We start from the raw sequence: 16,993 nt of genomic DNA, 5'->3' as shown, positions 1-16,993 counted from the left end.
TGTGAGAGGGAGAGAATTGACCCCAATCACACGAGTGTGTGTGTGTGTGTGTGTGTGTGTGTGTGTGTGTGTGTGTGTGTGTGTGTGTGTGTGTGTGTGTGTGTGTGTGTGTGTTCGGTGTCTGTGTGTGTGTGTGTAAAAGGAGGATGGCAGACCGATGATAAATCGGGTTTTAGGCCATGCTGCCACTGCAGCCACCAGCAGGACCACCACTGGGGTTGTGCTCTAGATGGAGGATGTGTGTTTGAGATGGGGTGAGGATGGTGGTGGAGGAGGGGAGGGGGGGGGGCCCTCTGGGATACGTTTCATTTTGCTACACTGAATATTGCTATCACACACACACACACACCCACACACACACACAAAAACATGTCGGCATCTATGGCCACTGCCCTGAACAAAACTGACCACAGGGCTTCAGCTGCCTCCCAAAACACACACACACACACACACACAAAAATTCCCATCGTGCCGAAAGGACAGCATGCATCGCTACGAACCCGTGGCATTGCCGCCCCCCTACCACCCACCCACCCCCTCCGATCCAGCCCGCAGCATGGCCCTCTGACCTAATCTCCCGCTGCTCTTTTGGCGAACTGTCAAAGCCATCATTCACCGTGAAAAGACACGAGAGACACTTGACTCCTTTACTCTGCTGGCGACTGACTTTCACAACTCCTGCCCCCCAACCACCACCTCTAACACCCCCCCGCAGCTCATTCATACCCCCCCGCCGAACTTGGTCCGACTGAGATGAAGAGCGTCACCACAATGAGATACGGCTTTGGGGGGGGAGAAAGGATTTGCAGGCATCAAGAACAAGAGTTAGGTGTTCCTGATCGACTATTGAAATTGAAACAATAAACAAAGAAACAAATTTAGAGGAAAATTACCCTGATGAAGGAAAGTAAGACAGAGGCTGCATGCAAATGAGTCTTTCAAAAGTGTGCTGGTCAAAGGTTTCTCTGCCGCTGGTGGGTCTGAGAGAGTGTGTGTGAGAGCGCTTCCAACTAGTGCCGAGTTAGGAGGCCCTCTGGTGGAAACAGCATTGCCATGACATACACATACATGTACACACACACACGCTGCCCGTACACCAGTGGTCCGTACGATAGTCCAATACACACTTTCCCTTGAGCTGTGTCCCTCTCTCCCTGCCGTACACACACACACACACACACACACACACACACACACACACACACACACACACACACACACACACACACACACACACACACACACACACACACACACACACACCCTTCTCCACATGGCCTCACATGACTGCTCCATAAACGCACAAAATAAAAAGTAACAAAAAGGAAGAAAATCTGTAAACAGCTTGAAAAAAGGAAAAAGAAAAAAAGAAAAACAGTCACAACAGAAACACTTTTCACAGTCTTCTGTAAGCAGCAGCTTCAAGCAGAAAACATGCCGGCAGCACAACAAACTGACGCAAAAATTTACCAACAACATAAACAGCCCATTATGCAAACAATGTTGTTTTTTTTTTCTCTCTTCTTTCCCCCGCTACACGTGCTAAAAAACACACACAAAACATAATAATGCATGGTGCCTCCTGCCTAAGTAGAACACCCCTGCGCTTGCCTGAGAGGAGAGCACAGCAGAGCACAGGGAGAGAGCGAGGGGGAAAACAGAGTGAGGGAGAGAGAGAGAGAGCGAGAGAGAGAGAGAGAGAGCGGCAGAGAGACGAGACGGGGGGAGAAACACAACTTACCTGCTGTTGTTGCAGATGCAGCAGCTCGACTGTGCTTACTTCGCTGCTTGTGTCACCAGCGCTTGATCTCCCATCTCTACTGCCAGCCTCTAATTGGCTGCTGCTTAGGGTGCTCATTCCATTTTGACTCATTGAACTGTTGCTTATTGTCTCTGTGGCCGACTCCTGCATCATCATGATTTAAAACCTAGAAGTGATTAAGAGGCACCGGTTAGGGCTCTTCTTGTTACATTTCCCCCCTTTTTCCCTCCTGTTTTTTTTTTTTTTAACGCTTCCATTATCAAGCCCTCAGTCCCCCCTCTGCAAATTAAAGCATTTAAAGATGAGGGAGGGGGTGAGGAGGAGAAGGAGGGGATGCAGGAGGAGCAATTATGCATTTATTGTGTAAATGAAGCAATACAAAGAGATGCATGGCCTGGTGCTTTTTGGAATGGGGAGGGGACCCAAACGTGTGTTTTATCCACTGCATTTAAACATATGCCAGAGCAAGCGAATTTATTCGTATTTCACTATTTTTGCTGTCAAGTCATTAAATACAATTGTAGGACAAAACATAATAACAAATAAGCATCTGTTTATTCCCTAATATCTGCATCGGGACAGTCAGGCACCACAGACAGAAAAACAGAACCATGGGCGCTCCTAAAATATTTGCCATCTTGAGGCTGTCAGATTTTTAAGTGCATTTCACATGTGAATGAAGTTGCCTAATGACGCAAAGCTAATCATGCAAAATTAAAATTTGGTGGTGGAGGGGTGAAGAGGAGGAGGAAGAGGAGGCACCAAATCACATGGTGCAAGGCTGGTGATGAACAGTATAATGGGTTTGTCATCCTTGCTGAGGCTAAATAAAATCTGCCATGCAGGCTCCCATAGAGGAAGAATGCTCGTAACGTCATTTATTGTTGTCTCCCCCCCTTCTTCAATGAAATCTTATATATTCATATATTTAGGGTGGGGGGGGACAACCATCTCAGTCCTCGACGAGAGGCAATTAAATGTGTGGGGCGAGAATCATGAGACAAAACAAAATTTTAGCAACTGTAAATAAATAGAAAGACGTGAATTAATTCTGTCAGCATGTATTAGAATTGAGAAAGATGGAGGCAAAAGAATATAGAGAAGAAAGGGAGAAAATTCTATCGCGACTATCACTAATGATTGTGCTAAAAACAGCATAAATTATGCATATTACCTCCTCTCTTTCCAGTAATAAATGTTTTATCATTATCCCCTGCTTTTAATGCTCTGTTCTTGTGCTGGGGCAGGAGAGGAGCCCCGCCAACATCAGTCCACAATCTCACAATGAAATAAGAAGAAGGAAAAAAAAAGACACTCAGACCCAACAAATGGGAGTGTGAAACGCTCTGCACCGTCATGGATTTTGTCACACTTCTAAAATTTGAAAATAGATTTTAAATATTAAAGAAAGTGCTGGAACTGCCATCAATACCACAACACGGGAGGTTTGCCTTTAAAAATCTATAAAGCATAAAATATTTGAAATCCTACCTTTGCATTTTAACACAAAATACCGTAGCAGCTTTTTTTTTTTTTTTTCCTCCTTCTTGTCATTAGAAGCGAGCTATAACCGCAGAACATCCACATGCAACAGCAGAGGGACGGGCGATGATTGTGATCGCGTATGAATGTGTTTTTGTGTGCCCAGCCCACATGGGTGCCGTGTGTATTCTTTGGCCTGTAAATACCATTTTAATAGAAGTGTGTACACTTCCTTCGCTTGTGTTTGTGTGTGTGTGTGTGCTTGTGTGTGTGTTTGACGAGGGGCAGATACGGGACAGGCCTTAAAGGATGTCCACAGCCAGGATAAACAGGATCTAGGCAGGGAGAACAAACAGGGCTGAGCTATTACACAGAGCAGGGCGACAGCTGCCCGGGACACAAGTAAATAGGGAAGAGGCCAGGACGAGGCGTGCTTGTGAACAAACAGGCCCCTGTTTAACACCGCAGCCGCTCACTACTGATGGAGACAGAGGCGCTCGGGGAGAAAAGACAGAGAGGCAAAAAAGAAAGGTGGAGGGCGAGAGCGGGTGACGAAGAAAGAAACAGAGAGAGAGAGAGAGAGAGAGAGAGAGCGAGAGAGAGAGAGCGCGCGAGCGAGGGAGGGAGAAAGTAGGTGGTGGTTTTTGTGCAGGGTGGAGTTGGGTGGGGTGGGGTAGGGGTGGAGGGGGGGGGACTGGCACAATGTGACATCCAATCCGGTGATGAATCTCAGCATAAGAAACTCAAGGCTGCAGCCGAGATCAGCCGGCTAATAAGTATTCAAATTAGGCATAAATTTTACATGCTCAATGTTTAAAATATTCAGAGAAAGACTGTCTGATTGCCTTTACTACGTTTTTATGAACATTCTAATGGAGCTTGGATCTCTTTCTTTCTTTCTTTCTTTTTTTTTTTCAAGCTTTCTTTCTTGTACCGGCGATGGATGTTCAGAAAACTTGAAGATATATGACACAAGGAAATAAGGGTTTTTAATAACACGTGAATGCAATGCAAACTGCTGTGGAAATTGCTACTTTGATATTAACAAACCATTGATTTTTCTTTTACCTCTATGTGCTTACATGTAATTACTTATGTATAAAAAGTAAAAAAAAAATAAAAAAATTAAGAATTAAAACATAAAGTGGTTAAAAAGCCATTTTGAATAATTTCAATGTACCACACAAAGGAAAAAGAATCGTCTTAATCTCACTGCTATAATCTTCTCACAAAATAAAATCGGTGCAATATTTGGGGCTGCAACATAATGATAATGCAGATATATGCAAAGTATATTCGCAGAGATCAGATGGTGCTTTAACCTTAATGACAGCGGTGAGATAAATTAATTAGCCATCTAAAGGCGGCATTCAAATCTGCCAATTAGAATGTCAATTAGAAACACAGCCAGGCTGCAATGATGAGCCGGCGACCAAGCTGCGGATCTGACTGTGGGGGAGATGGAACTGTCACACACACACACACACACACACACACACACACACACACACACACACACACACACACACACACACACACACACACACACACACACACACACACACACACACACACACACACACACACACACACACACACACACACACACACACACACACACACACACACACACACACACACACACAACTCCAGAGAGAGAGAGAAACGGAGAGTGACAATACTCAGCACCTGAGGGTGTGACTATATGAGCCTTGCATCTACATTTGTGTGTATATGTGCCTCCCCCCCCCCCGAGGAGTACCAGCCCTGACCCTGGCCCAGCCTGTCCTGAACCAACTGGGTTGGAAGGAGTCGCGCCACCTCCGGCTACAGCGTCAAACCGGGGGCCCTCGTTGTGATCTGTGGCTGCGCGGGCGGCTTTAGCGCTGCATGAGTGAGGCTGCCAGCTTGCCCGCACGTGTGTTTGACATCCAGAAATTGCCGGTGTCCTGCATTTTCCACGCACCCGCTATTTGATGCCATTTCTTCAAACCATAATCTTCCAATGAGGGGGGAAATCCAGACCACTTATTATCATGATCGGAAGCTGGGAGGAAGGCTGTTATTACCTGGTAATACGCTGGTAATTCTCTGTGGATGTATAGCTTTGGGAAGAGAAAATGATAATGATCCTCGCCGTTTAGGTTGCGGCATGGTGTAAAGATACTGACAGCTGGAGATATGGTTACACGCTCTTAAATTCCTGTTATCAACAATCAATAATGACTCCAACATTTCTATGAAAGCGGAGGCTCAATGGACCGATGGGGCAACGGAAGACTATTTGCAGAGCTTCGGCTTTCAGGAAGCTCCAGGTTTGGTCGTTCCGTGCAACGGTTTGCTATTCCTCTCCGGCTTCAGCAAGTATTTACACTTGAAAAGTCACACGCAGAAATCCACCCGTCAGATATAGAATCCCAGAAACGATCCTGATGGCACATTTGGCCTCAGACATTGGGAGAATTCTTTTCCTCTTTTTCTTCCGAGCAGTGACACAACAAAGGTACGAGGAATATTGAGCCATTCATTGGCTCGTTCGCTCCCTCCCTCTCCCCAGGTTTGCACATACAAACCAAAACGGGCGCGCACACACACACACCTATCATTAAAGGGGAAAGAAGCAGCCCTCCATCTTTGTTTGCGAGCTCTAAAAGCCCTTAATGTAGCCTCATTACCTGGCCTGTCTCCCGCTCTATCATGTGCAGTAAACACACACTATGACACTGGCCATCCATCTAGTGGGAATACACAGCTGTCTGCTGTGCTCCAACACTGTCTGGGGAACACTGAGGAATTTAACACACACACACACGCACGCACACGCACGCACACGCACGCACACGCACGCACACACACTGACGTTACACCGGTTTCATTCAGAGGCTGATCCATTTTCAGAACGAGGATGTTCTCCACTCAGTCTCCATCTAAAACACTGATCCATTTCCTCATTTTATATGCATGAGTTGCAAAAAATATTTTCATTAGAGTGACACAAAAGAAGAGGGGGAGAAGAGAGAAAAGTGACCGGTGAATCTGTGATCCCAGACGTCCGTTCATTATCAGTTCACATTTCAGGTGGCAGCCTGGAATTCTTTACATTTTCTCAGATCAAAAATAGAGGAGGGGGGGAAAAAAATATAAAATAATAGAAATTACATTTCACAGTCTGCTGACTCCTCACAGCTCTCTGATCAAGTCGAAATATGGTTACCATTTAAAATAATCATGGATTCTGTGCATGAGTGAAATTAATTCATCATTGCCATAAGTTACTATGCATACAAAATAAAGAAGTAACTGGGCAAGGGCAAGAGCTCACATATTCAATACTTGAGATTGCTTAATAAATCAAAATGCCACGTATGTGCTGACTAAAAAAAAAAAAAGTGCTTAAAACTAGTGCGATGCAAAGTGATACATTTATCCCAAAGGCCAAATAATGGAGGGGGTAAAAAGAAAAAGTTTTTTTTCTTAAAACTTCATCAGAACATGTATTTATGTAAGACAAGCTAGAAATGAATGCTTACAATAAATCTTTTGATTATGGTAATGTATTTGTTTTTAGTTGAGTGTGAGCTGTATTTTCTTTCCCGTCCTGACAGTGAGCTGTCACACCACAAGCAATTCATTACAGGCTGCAGTGAGTTTGGAGTTGGAGATGGAAAAACGACCACTTGGAAAGCCACGTTCGACAAAACCCAGTACCCCGGATTAAGTAAGGCAAGCCAGGCTGCCATGCCTTAGAATTAAAAGCTTCCTTTTTGGCACTAAAGGGCCACCATAAAAGAGCATTAATGACTACTTCTTATAAACCTGTGTATGGTAATGGTTTCTGCTCTCAGATAGAGGAATTTCAGAAGTGCTTCACCGGTGAATAAAGATTGCTTTGGAGAAAAAAAAAAAAAAAGAAGGGCTAAAGAAATCATATTTACAAAATCAGGAGTGGGGCCAAATGAAAAGAGATGAATATGAATAATGGACTTTTTCGGGATTAACATTATTCAAAGCAACAGAATCAAATGTGGTTATCTCCTGTCCAATGAGCCCTACATTGAGAAAAAAAAAAAAAACCTTCAGTCATATTTCAATTCTTCATTTGAGCTCACAATAAATTGTAGTTCTGTGATAGGAGACATTCAGTCAAGAATGTTCAGAACTTAATTCTCTTCTATTTACAATAAGGAGATGAGACAGAATAAGATAAAAGACAGACTATTTGCCACAGTGTGCAAGTGCCCCTGAATGGATGTGTGAGTGAGTGTGTGAGTGAGTGTGTGAGTGAGTGTGTGAGTGAGTGTGTGAGTGAGTGTGTGAGTCAGTGTTCATGCAGAACAGAAAGGAGGGGAAAAGAAATGACAAAGAAAAACCAAGGAAAGAGTGTAAAGTGCATGTTCAATTGTACAGCCTGTACAATGTCTCTTCAGAATCAAATGCAAGAGGCACTCGTGAATAGTGTTCACGATACTACGTTAATACAAATTAATGTTACATCAATACAACCAGTGCTGATTTATGACAATGAAAACTGCTATTGTACACGTGCTATCCAGTTACAAATACAAAATAGAAGAGAGTGGGGAGGAGAAGAAAGAAAGAAAAAAAAAAAAAGGCCAGTGTGAAATTATAGAAAAATATGATGAATGAAATTCAACTTATCATTTTTACGCCCGTGTGATCATTCGGACACTTGTGAACTACATTACAATGGCACAGTGGAGCCTTCACGAGAGGAAAAGAGGAGGGGAGAAAGTAGTTTTCTTCTGCATTTAGGCTCGTCCCATATCATTTACATGTTACCCACCAGACACCACGCGCTGCTGAAACAGTAGGCAGCCCCGCCGCCGTGGGTGAGCGAGACAGTGACGAAAGCCCATCAGTCGGCTCTCATTTGCATATTTGCCAATTCCATTAATTAACTCAGCCCACCTAATCAGGGCTAATTGACCTATAAAGAGGGGAGGCCTCATTGTCTCGTCCAATCATCTTTATCAAGAGCAGAGGAGGTGCTGAAAGCAGGGCACTTCCGACTTAACTGTATTTATAGACCTGGTGCGTGGAACTATTGCCACTCAGAAAAAGCCGCTTTATTCCGTTAGTGGACGCTTCGACATGGAGCAAGAGTTGGATAACAGAAACAACTAAAAGGACTTTTTCTTTTTTTTTTTTTTTCCCCCCCTAAAAAAAAAAAGAACAAAAATGTAACACTGGTTTGGTGTTATTGTGAACTGGAAAGGGGGAAGAGAGAGAGAGAAAAGAAAAAAAAAAGCCTAATGACAGTTGGATGATCGGACTCCTCGGTCCTCTCCGCAGCGTCGCAGATCCAGCGGACAGGCGCAGGGAGCCAGCCACGGCCGGCACAGCTACAGAGACATAGCTCATTGTGACGTTTCCAGTTATTTCTGGTTGATTAGGGCCATTATGTCTCAAGCTCTGATTTATGTTGTCATTCCCTCTCAGCAGTCCTGCATCGATAGATCTTAATGAATTGGTAAATAAGGGCGAAGATTGCAGTTGACAACACCGCAACATTTCTCATTCATACCAGATAAGATTTATGTAACCAATTAGAGGCATAAAAGTGGGGGGTTTGGTCCGGAGGAAAAGAAATAATCTCGCTTCAGAAAAATTACCAAAGTCTAGCCCACAATAAAGAAGATGATGAGCAGCTTTTAAGTTCGACTTGATCACTTTTCACCAAACAAAAGTCTGAGACTTTAGGAAGAGTCCCTGCTGTGCCTCCAGGAATTTAAAAAAAAAAAAAGGAAAAGGAAAATGTACAGAGAGCGGATAACGGTGTCGACTGCATCTCCGTGATGTAAAAACGCAGGTATCCAAACCACGTGTGAGAAATATCGGCACGAAAGGTGATGATAAAATCAACAGATTTACAAAAAATACAGGTGGAGCATTAAGAAGACACTATTGAGATGGAAATATTAAATTCAAGGAGCAGCCTCACACACCTCACACACCCCAGACATCCACAGCAGAGACAACGCAGAAAAAAAAAAAAATTAGAGCAGCAGGAATTGTGATTTTTTTTTTGGGGGGGGGGGTGTGTACAGGTGCACCAGGCGGCAGCACAAAAATCCACAGTTCACTTAATGTTTGACACACAAGCCACGAAATTCATACCAAGATCATCTTTTAATCACCCCATATTTTCATTATTTAATTTCCCTAGATTGTAGTTCGAGGAATCTGTTGGCAGGAAAATAAAGGCCACTTTGTCTTTGAAAAAAAGAAAAAGAAGAAAAGAAAAATTCAGATAAAAGTGCTGATCATCAATAGCCAGCGACAGGCCAGGAAGACCCATAGGGCAGGAGTGAACAGAGGTGGAAAATTAAAGCAGAGTGATATGGGAGCCGGCTCCTTTCAGCCTCTCTCCCTTCAAGCACATGCAAATGAGGCCGTGCTGCTTAACTGCATCATTTATGTGGATAATAGCGGCATCATCATTACGGGAACTCAAATTAAATTACATCACAATTAGCATAACAAAGTGATTGGTTAAACTTTCAAAACAAATAACGCAGCTCGGCTAATGAACAGTGTTAATTGGCCAGTGTGCATTCTAAATAAAACATGTAGGTAAACATGTGTTTTAGTTAAACAATTTTAAAATTCATACCCCCCCCCCCCCACACACACACACGCACACACACACACAGCCTCTACACATTTCTAATTCTTTTTTTTTTTTTTTAAACAAAACCAGACAGACGTTGATAGAGAAAACAGGAAAAAAAAAAAAAAAAGGGACTTAAAAGTGAATACTGCCAGGGGGATTTGTAAGCTGAAATATAAAATGTGTAGCATTTAATTTTATTGCGCTTAAGAACCTATTATATGCCAGACTCTGGAGAACAATGTAAATTATCTGCCTTCAAAATGGAGTTTGGCCAATTCTCCATGTGAACTAATCACATAGCTCATTATGCATTAGGGTATTAAATTATGAAGAGGAGTCCCTTTCGCATTCCTGCACAAAGCCGTATGAAATGTTAATAATATGCCCACAATAGCCCAATACCATGCCTTGCTCACCCTCATCAATATTTAAGTAAACAAATGATCCCGCGCGCCTTTGATAAAGATAATTAGTGCTTCACCAATTATCACTTCACGTGACCTCTCTCCTCTTCAAACTAAACATCTGCTCCAAAGAGTTTGAGTTTTTTTTTTTTTTTCCTCCTCCACGCAGAGAAAAGACAGGAGAAAAACAAATAAGTCAAACTTCCAAGTAAAAGCTTTGCCATCTCAAAACACACATCTCCAGCTGATGAATATTTGATTGTTATTAGCTTAAGAAAGGTTATTCAGTGGCTGTGCCCTTTCATTCTGTTTAATCATAGTGGTGCATCTCCGTCCTCCTGATTTAAATGATCAATGATTAGCTGAGCGAGCGGCAGCATCCGAAAAACACACTGACCAAACAAGAAGCAGAAAATAACACAGCCAACTTCACACGTGCACACACACACACACACACTCCTGCAGACTCACAAACGCAAAGCCACGTCGGAGTGCACACACACACACACTCAACTGCACGCATGCACATGTGCACATGCGCACGCACGCACACACGCGCAGTCCACACACTGAGCCATTCATCAGCACTAATTAAGCAGCAGATTAACAGAGCCCGCAGACCAAGGCTGAACGGTTACACAGTGGGACAACCAACGGGGAAGGCAGGAGACACAGCCCGGCAATAAAACACAACCATTAAACACAGCCAAGAGCCTGGAGTCGACTATGGATGACAGAGGATTGATGGGTGGATGAATGGGTGGATGAATGATGGATGGATAGATGAGTCTGCCTGACTTTTTTTATTTTTTATTTTTTTACCTGAAGGTGAGGAGTGCCAGAGAGCTTGACCAGAGAGAACAGAGTACTTGCCTCTGCCACCGCCGGGGGTGTCTAGCAGCAACGGCCGCAAGTCGACTGGTGTCACCGTGTGAAGAGGCAACACTATCTGTGTCATCACTTCAGTCGTGTTTATGGGGGATGGCATCATAAACAAGCCGGCCCCCCCTCCTGCTCGCCACCCGCCACCCAGCCCCCGCCCCAGTTCCCCTTGCTCCCTCTCTCTCCTCTCTTCTCCCTCTCTCGCCACCTCACCACCACAACCGCTGCCGCCGCCACTGTGCCATTCATGCATACTTAAATCACCCTCGCCCCATTAAAAAAAAAAAAGAGGGAAAAAAAGAAAAAAAAGAAGAAAAAGAAAGCCCAGACGCCTCTCCTGACAATTATTCTATCATTTCCAGTTGTCACCGGGGCAATTACCGACCGGGGGCCCCCTGTGCCGGTTGGACATGTAGGCCCGAAAGAGGAGGCTGGAGTTGGGGAAGAGAAGGAAGAGAATGGGAGAGGGACAGCGGAGGGAGTGTGTGTGTGTGTGTGTGTGTGTGTGTGTGTGTGTGTGTGTGTGTGTGTGTGTGTGTGTGTGTGTGTGTGTGTGTGTGTGTGTCTCTCTCTCTCTGTATAAAGGTGGTGGGGGGTGTAGTGTACAAAATGGAAATTTATGACAGAAGGTGGCTTCTGTCTCTCTCCACATGGGATATAATTAGACTATCATTTCTTTTGCCTGCCACTGATCAAATTTCACAATCACTATAGAACATTAGAAATCAATTATTAGAAACGAGAGTAATGAGGGGATACATCTCTCTTTCCTGCTTTTCTTCTCCCAAGTTTAAAAAAAACAAAAATTCCAAATAAATACAAGGAAGTTATCTCAACTACTTCTTATAAACATTAACTTTTTCAGACATTTGTGTGAAAATATGTCAGTGAGTGTGTGTGTGTGCAGGTACTCTGTGAGTGTGGGTGGATCCTGTGTGGGACCAGGAGAGTGTGTGTATGTGTGTATGTGTGTGTGTGTGAGAGGATCCTCACACACGGCGACTGCTGTGACTCGTCGCAGGATGCTCGGCGGCTCTCCGCTCGCACCTCGCCTGCGTGCTCGCCTGCGTGCTCGCCGCGGAGCTCGCGCCGCTCTCGCTCCAACCGCACATCTGCTTCTCGGTGCACTCTCTCTCACTCGCTCTCTTTCTGTGTGCGAGTGCACACACACACAAGACGCACGCTGAAACACACACGCGCGCACACACACACACACACACACACACACACACTGGACTGGCTCTCTACGTCGCTCTGTGTAGTCGGCTTCGCGGAGGCGAGAGGGGAAACAGAGGCAGCAGCCCAGCGAAAGAAACGCTGCTAAGCGAGGTGCATTCGCCACAAAGGTATGTGTGTCGGGCTTCATACTGGTGCAGTTCATCGCTTTTCTTTTCAGCTCTGATTGTGTGCATGTCAAAGCCTGTGTGTGTGTGTGTGTGTGTGTGGATGTGAAGAGTCTGAATGGGATTAGAGAAGGGTTGAGCGGCAGTCGGTAGCCTCCATACCATGCTCTGACAGAGTGTGCAGAGCGCTTAAAAACAAATCAGCCGTATCCATGCATCACCAAGTTACCCGCTACCACAAAGCACAGCAACGACACCACAAGTACACGTCTAAACGTAAATAGTCCCAGAGACCTACCTTTTAAACAATGAATGAGAAATCCACTCTTCCCGGTAAGACGCATTTGAAGAAGTAGTCTCAGAAGCCTGAAAGCATTACTTGTACCAAAAATGAAGAGAGATGGGGGGGGGGGGGGGGGGAAATGCCGCGAGCAGAAAAAAGTGGTAGGAAAAAAAAAAAAAAAAAAAGGGCAAAAGTATTAAAAAAAAAACAACCAAAAAAAAAAACAAAACAGGAGAGAGTAACTAGCTGACTGGTCCTGTCAAAGACATCAGCGGAGAAGTATTTACAGCGGTATTTACAGTAGTGCGAGGGGAGAGCACCTCTGCCTGGTCACGTCTGAGAGACAGTTGCCGTTTCAGCGCTGCCTAATTAAAACAAGTCAGGCAGCCCCGCTGGATTGTTTTGACGCCTGAGGACCAATAGTACACAAAAACCAGTGGCTTGATCGGCGGGGTAGGGGGGCTGGTCGTGGGGAGCGGAGAGGAGGGGGCGGAGAGGGTGGCGAGAGTTGGCAAAGAAATAAGGAGGGAGGGAAGGGAAGGGAAAGGGGGGGGGGGTTTCTAGAGGAATCCGAGAGGGGAGGGAGACCACAAAGGTTCAAAACCGGGGGAGACCACCACATGCCGAAAGCTTGCTCACTTTTTCTCGGGCAAAATGCTCGGGTGATGCTTTTGGAGACACTCTGAGGGCACGAGACCGAGCATTAAAAACTTGTTTTCAACACGGCGAACAATAAGGAGACATCCTGAACATTTATATGAAGGGGAAAAAAAAAAAAAGTTACATTTTGACGCTTTTATTTATTTTTTCCTCCCCTTTGCAAGGTTGATTCACAATATAGTAGTAAGAACGTGTTACATTCGGATATTTCAAGCCGCTCCTAATGAATTAGGTCAGTGTCTCCGCAAAAAGCTGCCAATCCATACAGGAGTTGAAGCGAGCCGAGTGATGCTCGGCCGTGCAGCAGGAGACGTATTGACATCTTTGGCCGACTGTAAACAATGCACAACAGCCAATGAGACGGAACATTTATGGCTAATGGTGTTTGCCAATCCTTTTGTCAATTTCTTCTTCTTTTTTTTTTTTTTCAAATCTCCTCCTCTCTGCCTTTCTCTCTCTCTCTTGCTCTCTTTCTCTCCCTCGCATGCCACAGATGTTTTTCTTAGTCGCTCCAACAGACAGGAATCTACTGGCAAGAAGAAAGGCTCGGTCTTCCCCAGGAGAGAGGAGTACAAAGCCCCCAGTCTGCACACAGCAGATGCAGAGAGCTCGTCCATCTGCCACCAGCTTGCTGTGCCACATGGGCCTGGGAGATTCAATACAACAGGGGGCATTTATTCAATTTATTCTTTAAAATTTTTTGCACGTGGAAGTTTGTGTCAGACATTAAAGCTCAAATCCAGACGCACAACGAAAATCTGGCAACCCAAACATTAAATGTGTTTATACACTAACAGACGTACACATGCGCGGCCACAGCGTGAGGTTACAGGGAGTGCAGGAACTTCTGTGTTTTAAAGAGAGGCGCCCACAGCAACTGTGACAGATTTATTTAGGAAAAAGATGTAGCCCCTAACGCGGGGTAAAGACCACTTGAACTCAGAGCTCTGAGCGCCGCACTGGTATGATTTAACAGGCTCTGAATAGCACATTATCTCCCTGGCTCCGCTGGAGCATATTTCAGCCGTATGATATCATTATTAAGAGACCAACATGGACCAAAAGACGCAGCATTTTCATTAGTGTCAACCGTCTGAGCTCTGAGGCAGGGAGGGTAAACACTAAACAATCATGGCAGGGAGAGGGAGTCGGTGGGAGATGAAGCAAGCGAGAGGGAAAAGAGAGGGAGATGACAGGAGCAAGCATGGGAGAGAGGGGAGGGTGGGGGGGGGGGGGGGGGGGGTGGGAGACAGCGACGGAGAGAGTCAAAAGAGGCTAACATTAAACAACTGCTGTTAATTGCTCTAAGCATCCACATTATGCCAGTAATTTCTCCCATTTCTCTTTCAGCACTAAGGGCTTCGGGCTAGAAAGCTCCTTCAGCTTCCTTAATAAACTACTCAGACTGCCTCACTGGAAAAGACAAACAAGAGGCCCCTGGCCTTAAAAACATTCGCTTCACGAGGGGGAATGCTATGTCTGTTTCTACACATCTGTGACAATTGTGTGCCTTCTCCCTTCAGGTATTTATTCCTTATGTCTCTTCTTTTTTTTTTTTTTTCCCAGTGCTTTCTACTTGCCAAGGTCAATGGAGACAAACAGGCCCACCAGCGTCTTGATGTGGTGGGAGCAGAGCAGTGAGAGGAGAAAATGGGGGAGTGAGATAGACATGTGTAGTGGGTACAGTGGGGAGGGGAGGAGGGGGGGGGGGTTACGGTGGCAGCAGCTGGTTACCAACCCTGGCAAGAGGAGCAACGGCGGCAGCGGCAGCAGCGGCGGCGGTGGGGGAGCTGTGGATCTGAGATGCAGTGCAGCGGCGTGACGGCGATCGCAACGAATGCTGCTTCCCGTCTTCTACCAACACTGTAATTTCCACAGTTTACACACACACACCCTACCACTAACTATTCATTTTCAATTAAAGCCACCATGACAGGCAATGCCTTCAGGGAACGAGACAAAGTGAAGCGCTGCAATTTTCCGCATTTATGCCACCAACACTTCAACACCACCACAAAGTACTTGCACCGCTACATGGTTTGTCAGTCACAGGCAGCATTCATGTCTCTCTGTGTTTATTATCCCTTGAATCATATTCATGCTCAGGTAATGAGATTTACAAAACAAACAAACAAAAAAAAAAAAACAACACCTTGCATGTTTTAGAAAACAACAGAAACAGTGTGATCCTTTGAATATTCCCAAGTCAAATGAGCACAAAAAGACAAAAGTGAAAGGTGCAAAGAGAAAATGATTTCCAGGGACCGTAAGGAATTTATTCATTAAGTCCCAGTGCCAAAATCAACAAAGATGTTCTCTTTTTATGGGGATGTTATCCATTTCACTTCCCTCCTCTGTTCTCACATTTGAGAGGCAGCCAGAAGATAGCACTAATACCCTCTCTGCCCCTGACAATAGTGATAACTACTATGTGCAAAGATCAGAAAATGGCACACGCATCAGCCCCGATCATTATAGTTCACGCAAATGTTCCACAAGCACAAGTCATGATCCACAAAGTCCAGCCCACAAAAAATAAATAAAATGACGCATAATGAGGGGGTTGGGCTCTTTTTAGCCTTGGGCACGTTGATCACACGATATGTTGCTTCTGGCCACAGAGCAGGGACCATTATGGACCAGTGATTATATAAGTGGTTGGAAGGCTGTACCATTTTAATATACTGTACTTAAGCACCAGGGTATCCATGGCAACTCGCCTTGCACCGTGCATTCAGGAAATCACTAATGAAATGCCTATTAAGTGGACGATAATGACAGTGTCCAAATATATTTGCATATGTATTTCACAGCTCCCCCAAAAAATAAGAGCTGTCAATGAAGGTGGAGGGGTCCCTGATTACTGCAATCACAGTAATAAATATGTGAGGTTTTTGTTTGTTAGCCGTATGAAAATCTTTGGTTATTTAGGGAAATATACAATTTTTAAATCAGTCAGTAATGACAGGCTTGGTCATCTGGTCTCTGAAAAATCAAGCGTCGCTCTAAATAAAAACTTGCACAATTGATTATTATATAGTTGATGGGCGTGAATGGAGGCCTCGCTGCTTTCCTCTGGGAGTCTCCACATGTGACTTCCATTTGCGACTTTGGCAGAGAGCCCAACAGGACATCCCTGAGAGAGTGTTTGCTTGACTCAATATCAACAGCCCGAGTAAGCAGCTGGAGGGGGGGGGGGTTACCCAGGCTAAGCTAGACCTTGGGTTCCTATTGAAAATAAACTAGGCTGTACGATCGCCAGGCCCAGAAATATCAACACGCACCGCGAGGAGCCACGTATAGCACTCAGCAGTGTTCCGCTGGTGCTTCTCCAAGGCTTAATGATACCTGCACCTCCCCTCCAGCTGCTTCTGCCGCCGCTGCTGCTGCACACAGACGGCAGGCGGGCGGGAATTAAAGTATACATTACAGCAGAAAAATAAAAAGAGATCGAAATGACAGAAGTCAGACAGTTCAAGCTGACCGGGCCTCTTGAAACGAAGGAGCTGGTAGACTAGCGACAGACACTCCAGGTTAAATTGG

The 16,993-nt window shown here is 45.0% G+C and overlaps 1 protein-coding gene across 5 annotated transcripts in view; it reads right to left on the bottom strand.

The window, feature by feature from the left end:
* Window positions 1-16,993, bottom strand: part of foxp2 (forkhead box P2) — a 105,164-nt gene that overhangs the window by 60,174 nt on the left and 27,997 nt on the right. For 3 of the 5 annotated variants that reach the window (XM_080492020.1, XM_080492021.1, XM_080492019.1), the window contains one exon: window positions 1,742-1,928. The exons of the other annotated variants lie outside the window; for them this stretch is intronic. In XM_080492020.1, coding sequence (XP_080348146.1) covers window positions 1,742-1,918 — 177 coding nt within the window. In that variant the 5' untranslated portion in view covers window positions 1,919-1,928. The remainder of the gene's footprint in view (window positions 1-1,741; window positions 1,929-16,993) is intronic. 5 annotated transcript variants of the gene reach the window in all.

The sequence above is a fragment of the Lipophrys pholis genome (genome assembly GCF_963383615.2).
Source record: "Lipophrys pholis genome assembly, chromosome: 22".
Classification (NCBI taxonomy): domain Eukaryota; kingdom Metazoa; phylum Chordata; class Actinopteri; order Blenniiformes; family Blenniidae; genus Lipophrys; species Lipophrys pholis.
This window is presented reverse-complemented; position numbering and strand designations above follow the sequence as displayed.